The following is a 19,644-nucleotide window of genomic DNA, read 5'->3' on the forward strand; positions in this document are numbered from 1 at the left end:
TTCCTGCTCTGGTGAAAGAGATTGTTGTCGTTCTATTTGTTGATGCAATGGAGTAAGTTGACATGAGGGCCCCTGCTCAGAAGGTTTTGATTGAGAAGATTTTGACTCCCTTGGTAATCTTGATAGTTCCTTTACCTGTTTTTTCATCATCCTGAAATATATGTCTATTTCCGCAATATAATTTTGATACAACGGATCACTCAAGTTTATTTGATTAATTCCTTGGTTTATAAGAAAAACCCAATTATGCTACGTTATACAATTTAAACCCCAAACATAATTAGGTTTTAAAAATGTATCTCTTTGGGTAAAGCTTGCAGCAGCAAACCCACCTAATTCAAATATATTGTCATATTATTTAGTACTTGCATACCATCCGCAGTAAAAAATTTCCTTAATATCAACACCCCTTCTCCTTTTTAGTTTTATCCTTTTCTTTTCTTCTTCTTCATCAATACCTTCATCCTCGGGATGTGCAGTAGTTTGTGTGACAGCTATTTCAGTTGGAAGTCCTTGTAAAATCTTTTTTGTTCGTTTAGTTCTTCTTGCAATCTCTTCAGTTTGTTCAGCAGTTTATCTTACTGGTGGAAAAAGACTTTCAGTAGCAGAAGCAACTCTTTCTGTTATTTTCTTAACAGGTTTAAGTAACTGTTCTGTACCTTCTGCAAATTCAACTTGAGATTCTTGATGTTCTTTTAGTTTTTTGTTTGACAGAATCATAAACAGGAAGAAATTTCTTTGATGCTTCTAATCGCTCACAAGCTAATCTAGCTGTGCAAGATTCCGTAGCTGGTGCCATTATTTTAACGGTGATGATTTAATTACACACATGGATTTATAACAATAAATTTACATGATCCTTGATCATGATTTTGTAAAAGTATTGATAAAATATTAGGTTGATATAATAGTGATTTAATTATAGCAGCAGAGAGGGTGCAACCTCAATGAAACATTTGTCAAGTAAACGAAAACACCCATACAAATTGAGAAAAACACAAACAATACTGACAAATATTTTTAAAAAAATAACCCAATTAGAGAAATTCTTGGTAAGTTAGAGGCTTTGGTTTAGCGTTACTGTGCTTATAATTTTCATTTTCGTAGGAAGCTCTGTTTTTTTCAAAATTGACGTTCTAGTACAAGGTTTGTCCACCCTCTCTGCTTCAAAATTATTAATTAAATGATGATCCAAAACTATGCAATAATCATCTTAACAACATAATTGTTCATGAAGGTTAAATGTCTTGTTTGTATTTTCATACACTGAATCTAATTCTTATCAGTCTTATTATTTGATTGCTGCTCTATATACAATGTCACTTGCTTATCCATTCATCTGCTGGATATCATGTACTTCATGTATTTCACCTCTCTTCCACACAACATTACATCAAGGGCATTTGATATGAAGGTCTGTTCTGGTGTGTTTGATTCTGGAAGAGTTCTATTTAAATGGGGTGTTCTAGGGGTATTTATCTGAGTTATACAATTCTATGGTTCATTTGTAGCACACACCGAGACATTTTCAACAAATGGGGTTACCTTGGATAACTTTCTACATGTTTAACAGAGTAAACCATTTGTTTCAGCAGTATATATACCACCATCCTCAGTTTGAACAGAAACTGACCCTTTGTTGTGAACTTTGATCATTTTGTCCGGTTTCTAGGTTTTGCCAAATTGAACTCTGACACTGTCATTTATACAGAAGGATTTAAATTCTTTTGATGATCTATCAAACTATTTCTCTGCCCAGTTTTAATTTCTGAATTTTTGTTGCATGATATTTGGGTCTATGATCGTGGGTTTGAGAAGTGTGTCTATTATAGGTAATACAGACTCCGTTCAAGCAGTATCTGGGAGAAGCCACAATTAAGGGGAGAATTCTTATTATCAAGAATAGCAGGATAAGGCCTTGCTTGCTGTCCTTTGGAAACAGCCTTTTAACAATAGAAACTGTCTTATCTACTAATCCATTTGACATAGCAAGTAATGTGCTTGGAGTCTTGTACTTGAATCTGCATTCTTTAGCAAAATCTGTGAACGATTGGGATGAGTACTGTTTGCCATTATGATACTACAACTCTATGGTCTTAAGCTATGTAACAGAAAAGTACGAAAACTAAAAGGTTTTTTAAAGTTCAACAAATAGTTTATGTCCCTCGACTAAAAGTCAAAATTTAAAAAGAACCTACTGGATTGCGAATTAAATCCCAAACAGTCTAAAAGGTCCTAACATCAGTCCTAATTAAATTAAAGTTCTAATTAAATTTGTGGTGTTCGAAATAATACCCAGCACTGAAGGTGTTGATGTACCTGTAGTCCTGAATGTACTAATGTACCAATGGCCTGAAGTGTGATGATGTGCTGTCTTCCACTTAATCACAATAATTTAATCCAAGATTTCATTGTCTGAATTCACTTTAATTCAAAATTAATGTTTCTGCCCCAGAATATTACTGATGAGCACTTTGTAATTCCAGAGAATAATAATCTGAATAAATAATTCTACCCAAATCAAAATACTAAACACAACAATACAAACGATTATGTTCCTGATGTTATCGCAAGAATGAATAATTTTTCAAGAAAACAAGATTATCTAAATAAAACTGACACAAAAGTAGAGCCAGGATGTAGGTCCAATGACCATTCATAGAAAATTCTATGTTGTAAAAATATGAATCTGTTATTAAAATAATAATAAAGAACACAGGAAGCATCAGCTACAACACGTTCTTCCAGGGTGAATTATGGACTCTGTGGGTACCTGTATTCGTCAAACAAAAAGTTTGTGAAAACGTTTGCAGCCAAAATGTATAGCCAAATTTTTTTTATTCAATCTGGATGGAATGTATTTCTGTTTTTTCAAACTCTTAGATGCCATCTTGCATTATACAGGCACTATACCCAGATCTTGAAGTACTGACCTCTAATGTCAATGGTTTGCCTGGATCGAAGCACATAATCACTTGAGCTTGTGTAATATCTTTGACATTTTGAAATTCCAAGTTCGCTGCTCTGAAACAGTCCAGTAAATATCACATAATGTAATGATTACATTTCATATTGTTAAAAGATCAGACTGATCTTGTTCCTGACTGCCTAAAACTGGAAATGTTTATCAACTGCAAATGAGTATTTGAAAATACTAAATGATTCATTTAAACCTCATATTGAATTGTTTAGCTATTGTGTTGATAGGTTAAAACATCTTTCTATGTTAGTGACTTAGAAAGTGGAATCATTAATTCCGAATGTTATTTTTATTGGGAGAGTACTGGGAGGCTTGAATTATATATTTTTTAAAATATCTTTCATTGGAACTACAGTGTAGTAACATTTATTCAAAGACACTTTGATATATTAATAGCTATACGGACTTACCGTGAGACATTCAAGGATGGTTTGGGTTTATATTTTGGGGATTTTACCTCGAGTTCAATTAAAGGAAATTTGGATTTAAAACATACATATAATAATAACAATAATAATGAGGACTTTGTATAGCACCTAATCTTTAGAAGTTCTAAGCACTTTACAACATTAGACAACATCTATAAGATAAAAAAACATCCAATAATATTATTACAAAAACAAACACCATGAAATTAGAAAAACATTAAAAAATAAAAAACATGCTGAGAATATTTCAGGTAGGAAACATTATTAGGTCTTTAAGTTTGTTCTTGCAGTCAAAATAAGTGAGTTTTGAGAGCCCTCTTGAATGTGATCACTGTGTCTTTGTGTCTAAGTTCAGTGGTTAATTCATTCCACGTTGCTGGGCCCTGGTATGCAAAAGAACGCTGTCCATATGACTTTGTTCTCATAGTGGAAATAATGAGTATACGATTGTCAGAAGAGGAGCGTAAGTATCTTGCTGGTGTGTACACATGGGTGAGATCGGATAGGTATGTTGGACTAGAGTCTGACAGTGAAACGAAGCACAGAGAACAAATTTTGTGTTTGATTCTGGATCGAATGGATAGCCAGTGTAGGGTACAGAGCAGCGGGGAGGTGTGCTCTGATCGTGGTACTCTAAGTATGATCCGAGCAGCTGTGTTTTGAACTTTTTGAAGTTTCTAGAGTAGATATTGAGATAAACCAGACAGAATTGAGTTACAATAGTCCAGTCTTGAAAGTACTAATGAACACACAAGTGTTTTAGTGGCATCAACTGAAAGATATTTGTGAATTGAGCTGATGCGTCTCAGCTCAAGATATGCATCCTTGCATATGTTCATGACATGTTGGTACAATGTGAGAGTACTGTCCAGAGTAATACCTAGGTTTCGTACTGATTGTGTGAATTTAATGTTGGCGTTGCTGATATTTATTGTTTGAGGTAAAGGATGTGAATGAGAAAGTCTTTGTGTTGTGATCAGAATGGCCTCAGTTTTATCATCATTCATCTGCAGCTTGTTGCATGTCATCCATGATTTCACATCAGAAATGCACTTCTCTACACCTTGGATGGTAGCATCAACTTCAGTTGGGTGGCTAGATTTGTATATTTGGGTGCCATCAGCGTACAATTGGTGAGACACTGGATGATGATCTATGACACTTGAGAGCGACTGAGTGTACAAAATGAAGAGAACAGGTCCAAGAACAGACCCCTGTGGAACACCACAACATACATCAACTGGGCTGGAGTGTATTCCATTTGCAGATACAATTTGTGTCCTGTTGACCAAGTAGGACTTGAACCACAGTAAGGCTGTATCATGAATGCCAAATACATGCTGGAGATGGTGAAGTAATATAACATATTCTATTGTGTCAAATGCAACAGACAAATCAAGGAGGGTGAGGACTGTAATCTTTCCGCTATCCAATGCAGAGAGAATGTCATTAACTACTCTTAGAAGAGTAGTTTCAGCACTGTGGCAAGGGCGATATGCAGGTTGTACATTGCTAAAAAGACTGTTTGAATTTAGATGAGATACAAGCTGGGATAGAACAACCTTTTCTGAGATTTTTTATATGAATGGGAGATTAGAAACTGGGCGGTAGTTCTTTAAATCGTTATGGTCTAGTGTTGGTTTCTTCAGCAGAGGTTTTACAATGGCAGTTTTGAAAAATGATGGGAATTTCCTGGATGAGAGAGAGGTATTAATAACATCAGTTAGTGAAGGCAATACTGGATCTAAGCACTCAAGCAGTAGTGATGTTGGAATTGGATCAAGTTCACATGATTTTGGTGCGCTCTTCATCAGGATTGTACGTACGAAATCCATAGAGACAGGTTCAAATGCTGCTAATGGTTGCCGCTCAAATTCTGTATCCCAACTGTATGGTGACGACGAGTCAATTGAAACTGCGGTGTCAAGCTTATCTCTAATGGTTTGTACTTTGTCACGGAAGAAATTTGCAAACATGTCCGGAAGGTTGACTGTAGAGAAGGTAGTTGGAAGTGGTGTTGATTTGTTCCTTGACATTAGCTTGTAAGTAATCCTGAAGAGCTCTTTGCAGCTGGAGCTTTCCATGATCTTAGTAGGGTAGTGGGCTGATTTTGCTGCATGGACTATATTTGTGACATTCTTCTTAGCGACTTCATAGATTTGCTTATGAATAGTGAGTCTGGTGGAAAGCCAGAGCCTCTCAGCTTTACGGCGGTCTCTTTTAGCAGTGCGAAGCTGGTCCCTAACACTGCTATACCATGGAGAATACTTTTGAATTTATACTCTGCACTTGGTAGCTGGGGCATGTTTGTCAAGCAATGAACGCAGACAGTTATCAAGTTGTTCTGCAGTAGGAGGTAAGCAAGTTGTTAGGTTAGCTTGGATGTCGTGCATTAGTTTGGTTCTATTTATCATATGGAGGTTTCTCTTAGTAGCAGATAAAGGTGGAGGGTTAGGGACTGATATGTCAAGATGGCATATAATGCAGAGGTGATCTGATGCAAGATCATGGGATACCAGGGAGGACTGTAGAATGTTATCATCAGGTCTATGAAGAATCCAGTCTAAAATGTGACCATGTTTATGGGTGGGTTGGTTAACTGACTGTTTGAGGTTGAAAACATTAATGGAATCTATGAGTTTTAATGTATTTGAGTTTCCGGGACAGTCAAAGTGAAAGTTTAAATCTCCAAGAATAATCAGGTTGCCACCTATTGAATTTCCATAGTCCAGGAGATTCAGAAACTGTTCCAAAAAGAGAGAGTCAGCTAGCTTGTTTTTTTCTACTAGGAGGAGGGAGGTATAGGCAGAAAAAAATGGACTGACCTTTGCTCCAGTGTGAGTGTGGTTTGGACTAGTACTCTCTACATCAACTTTCTACATGGTTTGGGTGGCAGGATCCACTGTTTTGGCCTAGCGCCACCTTATTGTTGGGTCTGCGTGGTTTGCCAACAACCTGGCCTGCTTCTACTGTATCTGAGCTTATGTTGTTTATGCGTTATCTGTTTGACATCAATTTCCGCTTTATTTTCGAATAACAATGACTTCATTCAATGCTGGCAATATCAGAAATTTTGCACTATTTGAATGGCTTATCAAAAGTCAATTTGTCCCCTTCATTTGTAATTCTTTATCTTCTCCAACTCTGACTATTCATTCAGAAAACAATGATCACAGATGATATCATCAGTGTTGCTGAAATTGCAGTCTCTTGCTTTTGGACGAATATGTGTGGCTACGAATCAACTGATTATGTGCTTTAAACCTCGTAGAAAGAAATGGTATCTTGTGAATATCGGGTTCTGTTTAAGCTGAACAGGGCCACAAACCTGTTAAAATATGTCACCAGTTTCTTAGAATCTTCCTTGGAAATTCCACTCCATGTGTAGTAGACCTCACGGCCCTTTTGGCTTACCCACAACAAAAGATACACTTTCTCCGGCATTTGCTTAGCCTTCAGGAATGCAATGAATATCAATTCCACGTGAAGTTGGAATTTTTCCCATTGCTTGTGGAGACTGGAAGCTCAAACCTACTACACCTTGTTTATGTTATGCAGATTTATCCGAGTATTTTTTCCCCTTTTACATTTTTAGTGAATGACTCAACTGATATTATGGAGATCTCTCTTTACCCATGAAATTAAACTGATTACTCCAAAACTGGTTTCAGGCAGTTATACATACTTATCGAATTGTTCATCTCAAATATATACTAGGTCAATATCCTTGATCTCCTTTATAAATTTGTTTAGAAACTAGCAATGTCTGATTTACACATTTTGTAATTGGTCAATAATCTGGCCATTTGGATAGGTCTAGCAAACATGTTTCGGAAATACTGTTTCATAAATTAGTGTAAATGTATTAGCAAGAAATTATTTGAATTCAAATGAATCCTAGCAGAAAAATTAAAGAAACCATTCTTTAAGAATTTTTTAAAAAGTAAAACCTGTTTCTTCAAGAATACTGACCCCATGGGAAGATCATTCTGCCTGACCTAGGTGAGCAGATAACTTAGTTTCTTTTATCTAAAAGTGTTGTCCAGCAGGGCTGAATTTGCTAGGTACATGTATCTGTAACTCTCCTTAGGTATTATCATTGGATAATGTAGTTAAATAAGAAAATATGATTTTTTGTGCATTTTTCGATATAATTACTATAATAATTATGGAGACAATGAGATCAACTGGTGAGTACATGTCTCTAATTATTGATATTTCATTTACCAATTTTTTTATACACGTACAATGCTGTCGGGCATTTCTGTGCACCTAAGGTTTCCATCACCAATACTGAAGCAAAACGCATATGTAATTTGACCAACTGATGAAAATAAAATACTGCAATGCTTACCAATTGGCACCAGAATATTCTGTTCAAAATAATATTAATTTTTGACGTACGGGATACCATCCACATGTTTTCATGACTTGCGATATGTCAGCCTATTCTGTGCACAGCTTTGAAAAGATGTAATGTTTATCCATCGGACTATAGAAATGAAACATTACTTTGGTCTGTTTCTGTCAGCAGTTCAGTTGAGTAATTAGGTCAGGTTTATAGCTAGTTTTACAAATTCAATGTAACAATGCCAATAAACGGCAAGAGATATTAAGCAAAGTAAACCAATCTTGTAAAAAAATGTAGTAAAGCTCAACATTTTATAAATAAATAAGCTATTATGTGGAAGAGAAACAACAATGGATAGGTCGTAATGTGTTTACAACGTCTTGTTTATGGGGAAAAATTACTAAAGAATTCAGAAACAGACTATATGCCATGGAATTTCTTGAGAATCCCATCCTAGCGGCAAGTTGATACATTGGGTAGCAGATGATTTGTACATGCAGGACAACTTCTTACAAAGCTGGAAACTTGGATTTAGATGCAGAATTTTTTTAAGGTAAACATTTCCATCTTTTAAGTAATGTATTTATTTGTATGATTCTAAAAGATACATAGTAAATAGGATTTTGTGGGTTACAGGTTACAGAAGGTCATGCAGTGGGTCTTCATGTTGACATTTAGAAATCACATTTTCTACGCATTTCGAGTCGAAATGTGGGATATTTTTGTACGCTTTATGAATATAACTTTTCTTAATTAAAGTATGATCGTCCTTTCTCGAAACAAAATGGATTTTGACCCAAAATAACACGTGATCCAATGTTTACAGAAATAATGTATCATTGCACAGAATTACCCGACTCGCAGAATTGGCCAACATGGTGGTATGTGTATATATTAATTAATTGTGCTCTGTAAAAAAATTTAAACATGCAACAGCTGTTTTCAGTATTTCTTATTCAATGATATGTATCAATTTGGTAAATGTCACACTAAAGTATGTAACTTTGCACCCCATTGTCCCCATCCCCACTCTAGCCATCTTGTATAGCAAAAATATACAATGGCAATATTTTCTTCAGTTAATTGACTTGATTGGATATTGCATGATATTATGCATAGTACATTGGCACTTTGTCAACTCCAACCATTATGTTATAGAAGAGTTTCATTGATTTTGGTACACTGAAATGGGCCCTGAAGCTGTTCAAAATTGGTTTCCGAAGGCAATGCACCTAGATGGACCCATAATGGCCATCAATTGACAATACATAATGCGTTGAACTGTGTCCATGTTGATGCCTGGGTACTTTGGCACAAAACTGGCAACAGACTGGCATATATATGTCATGACATTTGGACACTGGGCAGTATGCTGGATTTCAGATGAAATAGGTATGTCATGGCAAGGCGATGTGGCACAAGACTGGCTATAGGCCAACATACTGCATAGACCATGTGAATTTGGATGCTGAAGCCAGTACAGCACTGGACAGGATATCTGATATTTGATCATCACATGTCCCCATTGGGCACTGGCAGAGGTTGCATTGGAATTGGTGTTAACCATTCATAATCAACATCTGATGACAGAGTCCAGTCATGATGGACTTGGTCTTCATTTCCTTTCTAGCAGTAACATGGTCAAATGCAGACTTATTGCCCAGGATCCAGGCATTCTGGACTGAATCCATGCCATAGCTGGGACCATAATGGTAAATCATAACAAGACTTCATGAAGCCCTATGGTGTTGGTCGGTTTTATCTTTGAACTGAGCATTGAGATATGTGATGCACTGCAATACTGAACACTCAATAGCAACTGGGCGCTAAACTGGCTATGAGATGACATGGGTCTGTCATGGAACTATAGTGGATGGGGTCTTCCCTGTGAGAGCTGGGACAAGGTATGTGAAATTAGATGTATGCTGTTTCCTTAGGCATAGGTATATGTTTAATCAGGGTCAGTGTTAACCATGAACAATCTACATCTGATGGCAGAGTCTGGACTTGATGGAACAGGGCCTTCATTCATTATTTCAGTTCCATGTTCATGATACCAGGACAGGACATGTCCTATAAAACCATCAAAAGCAGTCCTCACAGGTATAGGCATTATCAGATTTCATGTTGACCATGAATGACCAACATCTGATGGCATAGTCCAGTACTGACAGAACAGGGCTATCCTTTCCTTCTTTCCAGTGCCAAGTTTATGATGCCAGGATGGTTAGGGGATATTCAATTTGAAAGTGCAGACAGGCTGTCATACCAGTGAGGAAAAAGTCCTAATGGTACCACCAAATATACAGGCTGAGGAGGTGAATATGAGCGAGACTTGTGATACAGTGTCTCCGCTCCCGGCATTTTCACCCAAAGAAATCTGTTCACTGAGATGATGTCAGCATCAATATTAATGGTGTCCTACTCTCTACCTGGTTGCACAGATGCACATTACCTTTAATTGTGAGCTATATTTGGCCAAGCTGTAATCCAGTGACTCAGTGTCCAACATGCATATGTCTCGTGTATGGCCTCAATAAATAATAATAATAATAATAACATGAACTTAAAACAGCACCTAATCTTTAGAAGCCCTAAGCACTTTACAATATTAGATAACACATAAAAACATATACAATGACTAGCATGATTTGGATTTTTAACATAGCTTTAACAATGTTTCAGTCATATCGCTACGATGTCTGCAGTGTGGCATTTTATAGTGATGTTTAGCAATCGGGCATCATTCCGCAGACATGTAGAATGATGTCCCACCCAGTCACATTATCCTAACAACACGCCAACCAGTCCTAACACTAACCTCTTAATGCTGAGTGCCTAGTGGGGCAGCTGTTAGTACCATCTTTATAAGTCTTTGGTATGACTCGGCCGGGGATCTAACCCAAGCCCTCCCACATCCAAGGCAGATGCTCTAACCACTATTTCACCTGAGCAGTTATACAATGACTATATTACAAAAGCAAATGTCATGAAATTACAAAACAAAGACCTGCTAACAATAATTAAAGAAGTAAACATAATTAAGTCTTTATGTCACACCCACACATTCCAGACATGTGGTATAAAATCTGAAGACATCTCAATAACTTTTTCCACTTTTTACAATTTTCTGTGGTTTTTCTAGAACACACATTGAATTCAAAATTTTCTGAAGACCTGTGTAAATCATGCCATGTCTAAAAGTAGGAGCCCTAATTATGAGACCTTTAGTTCCTTATGATAATATTGGGTATTATGAGTGTATTGTTGTGTTGTCAATTTAAATATCAGATTGCAAATGATTCATTATGAAATATTTAGTCTTATAAATTATAAAAGAATATACCGCTCCGGTGGCCTAGTGGTCAGAGAATCTGCCTCGGAAGCAGGAGGCTGTGGGTTCGAACCCCAGACGACTCGTACCAAAAACTTACAAAAATGGTACTAACAGCTGCCTCACTTGGCACTCAGCATTAAGAGGCTAGTGTTAGGACTGGTCGGCCTGGTGTCAGGATAATGTGTCTGGGTGGGACATCATGCTACATGTCTGTGGCAATATACTACATTCAGTTTTTACTTGAACAAACTTTAAAAAAAATTTCCACTGCGGGTTTAGACCAGGGCACTTGTCCATCACCCTTATAAACTGTGTTACAGTTTCTTGTTTCAAATGTCCATCTGGCATAGTAGTTCTCTTGTCCTTAGCCTGATGTGCCTGAACAGCAAATATATGAAGATTTGAGGCCTCATGCCTAGTGAAAGTTGACCTTTACAAATTTAGTGTTCCATGAGATACCATTGAAGTTTTATTTCTCCAGTCATGACACCATGTGCATACAGCTAATAATGTCCATTGTTTTCTTGTTTTGCAGCCTACGGGAATGCCAGATTCCATAATCAATTCCACAAATATCTCTGTCTCTTAGGTGTTGTTTTCTTTATCAGAGTTAGATCCCTTTTTGCCAGACAGTCTTGCAAGAATGAGTTCATCTGCAGCCTTGCAGTTGGTTGTTGTTGTTGTTGTTGTTGGGTTTAATGCCATTTTTCAGCACACAATAGGCTATACATGGCGGCCAGTATTAATGGTGGAAGAAGAACCCAGGAAAACCCCAGAAAGAACCACCAACCCATGAGAAGCTAATGGCAAGCTTTCTCACATGTACACATTGGCTGAATCTGAGACTTGAACCCAGGCAGACAGAGGTGAGATGGCAGTGATCCATAATGGAAAGCACTTTAGACTACTCAGCCACTCAGGGCCCCCTTGCAGTTGGTACCAAAGTACATAAAGTTGCCAACGAAAATGCAGCATGATATTGTATTCATGTGAAAACAAAGTATAAAATTATGTACATGATTCATACAAACAGCTGAGTTGATGACAATTAACATGGCAGTTTTTATTTCTCTGTCAAACAAAGTAAATCAATTATGTTAATGGGTAAAATTCAAAGAAATTTCATAATCTTGGCATTATTTTGTCAATAAGATATACAATAAAATGCAAGTGTTCCAAAAATCACAGGAGAATTTAAAGCATGAGGGATTCAGCAATGCTGAATGATGTCTACTGAAGAAAGGTATCAAAATGCATGCATGTGTAATTAGTCTACTGATTAAAGTGATGATAAGGCACTGACAATCAATTAACAGGTATCTTAATCTTCTTATCTACCAAAATCTGGTCTAAGCATCTTCACCTAATCTCATATTTTTTGGATAACACATGACTGACACTTGCCTTGTATATACAGATCAAACAAAACAGAAGTTTGTCCAAAAAGAAACTGCATGCCAAGGACTCATCTGACAGAATCTTTATGTACCCACAATGAAAAATATCCATATTTGAAAAAAAATTTGCATCCTGGAGAACTCTGTTATTTGTTTCATTACTGCATGTGTGCTTACTATTGCTATGAGAAAATAGTAAGTCTTTCGTGCATTTATTTTTATTACACCTATTTTCATGTACATGACTATGGTCCAGATTTTACAGTATTTTAAGGGAATTAGCAGGTATCTCTTTATTTCTTTATCCACAACCGTGACAAACTGTTGACCTTCCCAGTACAGAAAAGTGACAGCTATGTTTAGTTTCAACTACCGTATAAACGTGCTTATAATTCAAGTCCAACTATAAACTGCACCAACCCAGATCTGTCATTGCATAATGTGCCAGCAGATCTGTGTCTATGCAGTTTGTTAAAAGTAAGCATAGAACAGTCAACTTACACTCTGATCTGCTAATGCATTATGCAATTGCATGCAAGGATCTATGTTGTTTGATATTTGGACAGGACTTATCAGCAATTATATATGAAAACATGGGCTCAATAAAAACAGGATTTTAATTCTGGCTAGTTATATCTGAGTGATTTTAGACCTAGGCAGGTTATAATAATTTGTATTTATGATCCCACTTTCATCTCATAAAATCAGTGAAATTTCGCCACCACTAAACATTTCTGCCATGCTGAATATCTGAGAAACTGCACTGCTATTATGTAATTTCTTGAGTGGTATCATGTAAAGCTTACTACTAAACAAAACCTGAGCATACAATTAATCTCAACCCATTCAAATACCTTTATTTTGCAACCAAAGAGCACAAAATAACATGTAGCCAACAGATAAGAGAAAGGTCCCATATCTGACTTTTGTTTTCATGAAAAAAATTAGTACGAACAGCACGATTTCATATATAATGACATTTTATATATCTTGGTTTTTACTGACACTGTCTGGGTCTCTACTGGCACTTTATATGTCTTGGTCATTACTAGCATCTTCTGTATCTTGGTCCTACTGACATTTTATATATCTGCAACCCAAATGGCATTTTATATATCTGTGACCCTATTAGCATTTTATATATATGTGACCCTAATGACATTTGATATATCTGTGACCCTAATGACATTTGATATATCTGTGACCCTAATGGCATTTTATATATCTGTGTCTCTAATGGCATTTTATATCTCTGTGACCCTAATGGCATTTAATATATTTGTGACTCTAATGGCATTTTATATATATGTGACCCTAATTGCATTTTATAAATCTGTGACCCTAATGGCACAATATATATCTGGGTCTCTGCTGGAATTTTATATATCTGCAACCCCAGTGACAGTTTATATATCTGGGTCTCTACTGGTATTTTATTTATCTGGGTCACCACTGGCACTTTAAATATTCTGGACCCTAATGGCATTTTATATATCTGTGACCCTAATGGCACTTGATATATCTGGGTCTCTGCTGATATTTTATGGATCTGCAACTCCAATGTCACTTTATATACGTGCATCTCTGCTGACATTTTATATATCTGTGTCTCTTTTGGCACTTTACACTATCTGGGTCTATCCTGGTACCTTATAAATCTAGGTCTCTGCTGGCATTTATTACATCTCAATCTCTGCTGGCACTTGATATATTTCAGTCTCTGTTGACACTTTAAATATCTGTGTCTCTCCTGGCACTTTATATCTAGCACTATCTGTCCATCTCGATGTCCTCAGGATGGAGGTAATACTGTTTACGTAAGCAGATGTGAAGAAAAGTGTGGTCATGTGGCTGAAAAAAGACAAAATTTAGCAAACAAGTGAAATTCATCTGTAAGGGGTAACTTGTCATCAGTATGTATGATTTACACTTTGAGAAAATACACAATAGAAATTATGATTAAATGAAGAAAAAACCCAGTTTGAAATACTCCTGTATATTGACCACTTATATCTGTGTTAGCTTTTTCCTATACAATCCATAATGCATGAAGTACATACAGTACATGCACATGAAAAATCCATGACTTTGAGTATAGGTCACATGTTAGGAAATTCCTGTATCAGTCACATCCTGTTAGAAAATACATACAGTGTATAAACACATTAATAAAAACAATGGTAATCTTCATTTTATGTACTGTTTAGTTGTTATTTATATGTGACATGTACTTAAACTGACATGTATATTAGGCTACTTGATACAACAAAGGTAAACTTCTAAATAAGGGAAAGAGACTACTCAAAGGGAAATAACCTTTCACCAAGTTTTGAATTAATTATACACAAGAAAAACTTGTACTAACATTTGTAAAACACTTACAAATTCTAGAATACGCAGAGTAATGCATGTAATCAAGATTATAGCTTAATCAAATTAAAATGGAATTTAAAATTTAAACTAATTAAAATTAAATGATTTTAGCAATATGGTTGGGGATAGGGGATAATGATAGTTTTTACTTTAATGCAAAGTTCTACTATTTTAGCTAAGATAGTTGTTTTTTCAAGAGATTGTGAATTTAATTTGCAATTTTGCACAAGCATAAACAAAGTTACTTTTTTCCTGCAGAAAATGAAACTTACATGACAAAATAAATTTGTTCCAATCAATAAAAACTTGGAAAATGCAACAACTGATCAGATTTCATTGTTTTTATAAAAGTTTGGTGCTGAACTTCTTCAGATGAAGGGATCATTGCTTTTATGAAAGACTGTAGCCGGCTTGTTTTGATGAAGTGTGCACTGCTTTTATTAAAGACTGTAGCCGGCTTGTTTTGATGAAGGATGCACATGCTACTTAAGCTGGCATGAATATCAACATCTGAGGACCAAACATATGCCCATTTGTTAATGTGATGGCAGCATTAAAACCCAGCAGCGACACCAAATAACTGTAGAGCAAAGTATGAGTGGAAACTGGCAGCTTGTTGACATAAACAGTAAGAAAACAAAACATCTGTTCAAGTTGGGACTGACAGCTTCTGTCGACATCAACATAAGCATGACAAATTTGATCCTAATAATAGACCATGGCACTGGGACTTTATATTTTCATTACATAGACAGCTTGTTGACATAAATGATGTTCATACAAGTTGGTAGGACTGTATCTTGGTTTCTGCTAGCACTTTATACATATCTGGGAATCTAATGGCACTTTACATATATCTGGGACTCTAATGGTACTTTATATATCTGGGACTTTAATGGCACTTTATATATATCTGTGGCTCTAATGGTACTTTATACATATCTGGGACTCTAATGGTACTTTATATATCTGGGACTCTAATGGCACTTTATATATATCTGTGGCTCTAATGGTACTTAATACATATCTGGAACTCTAATGGTACTTTATACATATCTGGGACTCTAGTGGCACTTTATATATATCTGTGGCTCTAATGGTACTTTATACATATCTGGGACTCTAATGGTACTTTATATATCTGGGACTCTAATGGCACTTTATATATATCTGTGGCTCTAATGGTACTTTATACATAGCTAGAACTCTAATGGTACTTTATACATATCTGGAACACTTTATATATTATCTTGCACTCTGCTGGCACTTTATATATCTGGGTCTCTGCTGTATGCTTATGGATGCATGGCATATATAAACAAATGTAATAATTACTCATGCTTAATAATTTCTACACTGTTACCTCTGATATTTATCAGGCAATAATGGTCCCTGTATAATTTGTTGAAGGATAGCACACAAACATTCCTAACTGCACAATTCCAAGTATAATACCCATCAGGTTAGGATACTAAAAGAGAACATGTAAAAATTATTTTATTAATCAGATTAGAATAATGAAAGGAGAAAATGTTACAATACCTATCAAGTTAGGATACTTAAGAGAGAAAATCTTACAATACCTATCAGGTCAGGATACTGAAGAAAGAAAATCTTACAATACCCATCAAGTCAGGATACTGATGAGAGAAAATGTTACAATACCTATCAGGTCAGGATACTGAAGAGAGAAAATGTTACAATACCTATCAGGTCAGGATACTGAAGAGAGAAAATCTTATAATACCTATCAGGTCAGGATACTGAAGAGAACAAATGTCACAATAGCTGCAATACTAGCCAATTATCTTAGACTAGAATCATAAAATTATAAAGATAAATATATTTTATGTTCTGTGTTCTAGGTTTTGTTATAAGATATGTTCATACTTATCAACCAGTCACTACAATTTCTGTTTCCTATTTTCTCAGTGGCTAGCAGATATCCATTATGTAAATATAGTATAGGCTAGCAAACAATTTAAATGTAAATACAGTATAAGCTTACAGTATAAGCTAGCAAACAATTGAATGTCAATACAGTATAGGCTAGCAAACAATGTAAATACAGTACAGGCTAGCAAACATGTAAATATAGTATGGGCTAGCAAACATTTAGATAAAAATAAAGTATAGGCTAGCAAACATCCACTATGTAAATACAGTATAGGCTAGCAAACAACTCAGTGTAAATACAGTATAGGCTAGCAAACATCTCAATGTAAATAGAGTATAGGCTAGCAAATATCCACTATGTAAATACAGTATAGACTAGCAAACAACTCAATGTAATTACAGTATAGGCTAGCAAACATCCACTATGTAAATACAGTATAGGCTAGCAAACATCCACTATGTAAATACAGTATACACTTGTAAACATACTGTCACAAACTGCCCTACACTTAGTCAAATGCTTAAGATTGGGGATGGTGAATGGTTGGGACATGCAAGGAATGAAGATAAACAGTGGAAAATACAAAAATAATATTACCTTTATTAACATATAATACTAATAATGTACACTCACACATTCCCCCAACACTACCTCTTGTGATGAGAAAATGTTAAATGAAATAAGATTGACAGAAAGTGATTCAAGTACTGTTATTCAGCTCTCTTTTAATTGTACAATTTTATCACTGCACTACATTAGGAACTCACCAAGGTCAATTTTCCCTACTGCATCCTGATCCAAATATCACTTCAGTTTGGCTCCATGAATTTACAGATTTTCATCTATAAGTCACCAAAACATATATTTAAGTATTCTTTACAAAATAACACCTAAACATGGCCACAACTGAATACTACGCAATATTAAAGAATTCAACACTGCAACTTTGCTTTCCTGCTCATATTTCAAATCTCCTCTCCACCGGTCAGGATGCTCTGTGGGGCTCTTATGGAGATGCACACTCCCACAATTCCAATTTACCTGTCAATGGCCAAATGCTCTGTAAGGCCTGTGGGGTCACATACACCCTTCCAGCATGGCTCACCAGCCGAAATGCTTTGCGATGGCTATTGGGTAACACACACCCTCCTCCCTGCCTGCCAGCCTTCTCCCCTTCTATCTCTTCCTGACTGCTTAGTATTCTGAAAACACATTGATGTATGTATGACAACTTGCTTTCCAGGCAGCATTAGAATCTCGCAGGAACACATTTTTCCATAAAATCGCAATGTCAGTATAGCTCAGTGATTATATCCTATTTTCACTCTTAGCAACATGTTTCACATGTTAATTTGATGGGTTTGCTTGACAGTCCTCCCCACTTCAGGACAAGAAACACATCCTGTTTGGTGTCACTGGACCAGTTCGCACAAACCTTTATACTTAAATATCATGCCACACACCAAAAACAAATGAGCAGACTGAGACAAACTTGATGATACAAAACAGACAAATTTTTGGGACAAAATCTGAAAAAACAAGGCTAGACAAAGACAAAATGTTGCCTATCAGTGGGCTACCCCTCCACCTTAACAATTATAAGGCTGAGCACCTATGGGCGTTGCCTAATGCTGTGTTCACTATGACACTGACAAGGATAACATTAATAAGTGATTAACCAACCTGTTCTATTTTGGTGGTCCTGCTAAGATTGCCAAATTCTTCAAGCAGGACCACCAAACCCATCTATTTAACAGTTTGAGCAAAACATGTTGCCAAGATTGAACACATGCTATACTCACTGAGCTATACTGACGTTGCAACTTTAAGGAAAATCATGTGTTCCTGCATGATACTCATGCTGCCTGGAAAGTAAGCTGTCATACACATATAGACGTGTTTTCAGAGTCAGTCAGAGATAGAAGTGGAGGAGGCAGGCAGGCAGGCAGGCAGGAAGGAGAGTGTGCATGACCCCATGGCCCTCACCAAGTGTTTTGGCTGGCAAAGGATGGATTCAAAGTGCAGGAAAGGTGTGTGTGACCCCAAAGACCTTTCCATGTCCTTTGGCTAATGAAGGGTAAATTGGAAGTGTGGGAGTGCACAACTTCATAAGACCATAAGAACCTCACTTAGTGTCCTAGCCGAAGGAGGGGAGATATGAAATATGAGCTGGAAAGCATAGTGTCAAATTCTGGAACATTGACTAGTATTCAATGTGGCCACATTTGGCTGTTATTTTGTGAAAAAATGTAAAATAATTTTTGGATGACTTATGGATAAAAAACTGCAAATTCATAGAGCCGAACTGTCAAGTGATATTAAAATAAGGTAACAAGTGGGAAATTTACTTTGGCAAGTAACTTTACAATCAAAAGAAAGCTGAACAACAGGACTTGAATCAGTTTCATTAATCTTATTTCATGTAACATTTTATCATCATGAGAGGTAGAGTCAGGTGGGAATGTGAGAATGTGTGCATTATTAGTGTTAGATGTCAATAAATGTAATATTATTTGTCTATTTATCACTGTTTGTCTTCATTTACTGAGTATTACTGCCTGTCCAAAACATTGATCTTCCCCTACCTTAAGCATACATTATTGTTTTTTTTGTTGTAGGGTTTTGTAGTTGTTGTCGTAATGTTTAACGCCATTTTTCAGCACATGATAGGCTATACATGGCGGCCAGTATTAATGGTGGAGGAAGAACCGTGGAAAACCCAGGGAAGAACCACCGACCCACGAGAAGCTACTGGCAGGCTTTCCCACGTACCCATGCTAGCCGAGCCTTGGACTCGAACCCATGCAGGCAGAGGTGAGATGGCAGTGATCCGTAACGGAGAGCGCTTTAGACCACTCGGCCACTCGGGGCCCCCTGTTGT

The 19,644-nt window shown here is 36.4% G+C and overlaps 1 protein-coding gene across 13 annotated transcripts in view; it reads right to left on the bottom strand.

The window, feature by feature from the left end:
- Nucleotides 1-12,063: 12,063 nt before the first annotated feature.
- LOC149779390 (sugar transporter SWEET1-like) overlaps nt 12,064-19,644 on the bottom strand; it is a 67,188-nt gene continuing 59,607 nt past the window's right edge. For 12 of the 13 annotated variants that reach the window (XM_089940051.1, XM_089940047.1, XM_089940045.1 and 9 more), the window contains 2 exons: nt 16,230-16,337; nt 12,064-14,344 (listed from right to left, as the gene is read on the bottom strand). In XM_089940051.1, the coding sequence (XP_089796177.1) occupies nt 16,242-16,337 (96 nt within the window). In that variant the 3' untranslated portion in view covers nt 12,064-14,344; nt 16,230-16,241. Of the gene's footprint in view, nt 14,345-16,229; nt 16,338-17,804; nt 17,966-19,644 lie in introns of all 13 variants that reach the window. The other variant, XR_016415640.1, reaches the window with a different exon arrangement.

Source organism: Sinohyriopsis cumingii, chromosome 17 (genome assembly GCF_028554795.1).
Source record: "Sinohyriopsis cumingii isolate HCF-2022 chromosome 17, ASM2855479v2, whole genome shotgun sequence".
NCBI classification, from domain to species: domain Eukaryota; kingdom Metazoa; phylum Mollusca; class Bivalvia; order Unionida; family Unionidae; genus Sinohyriopsis; species Sinohyriopsis cumingii.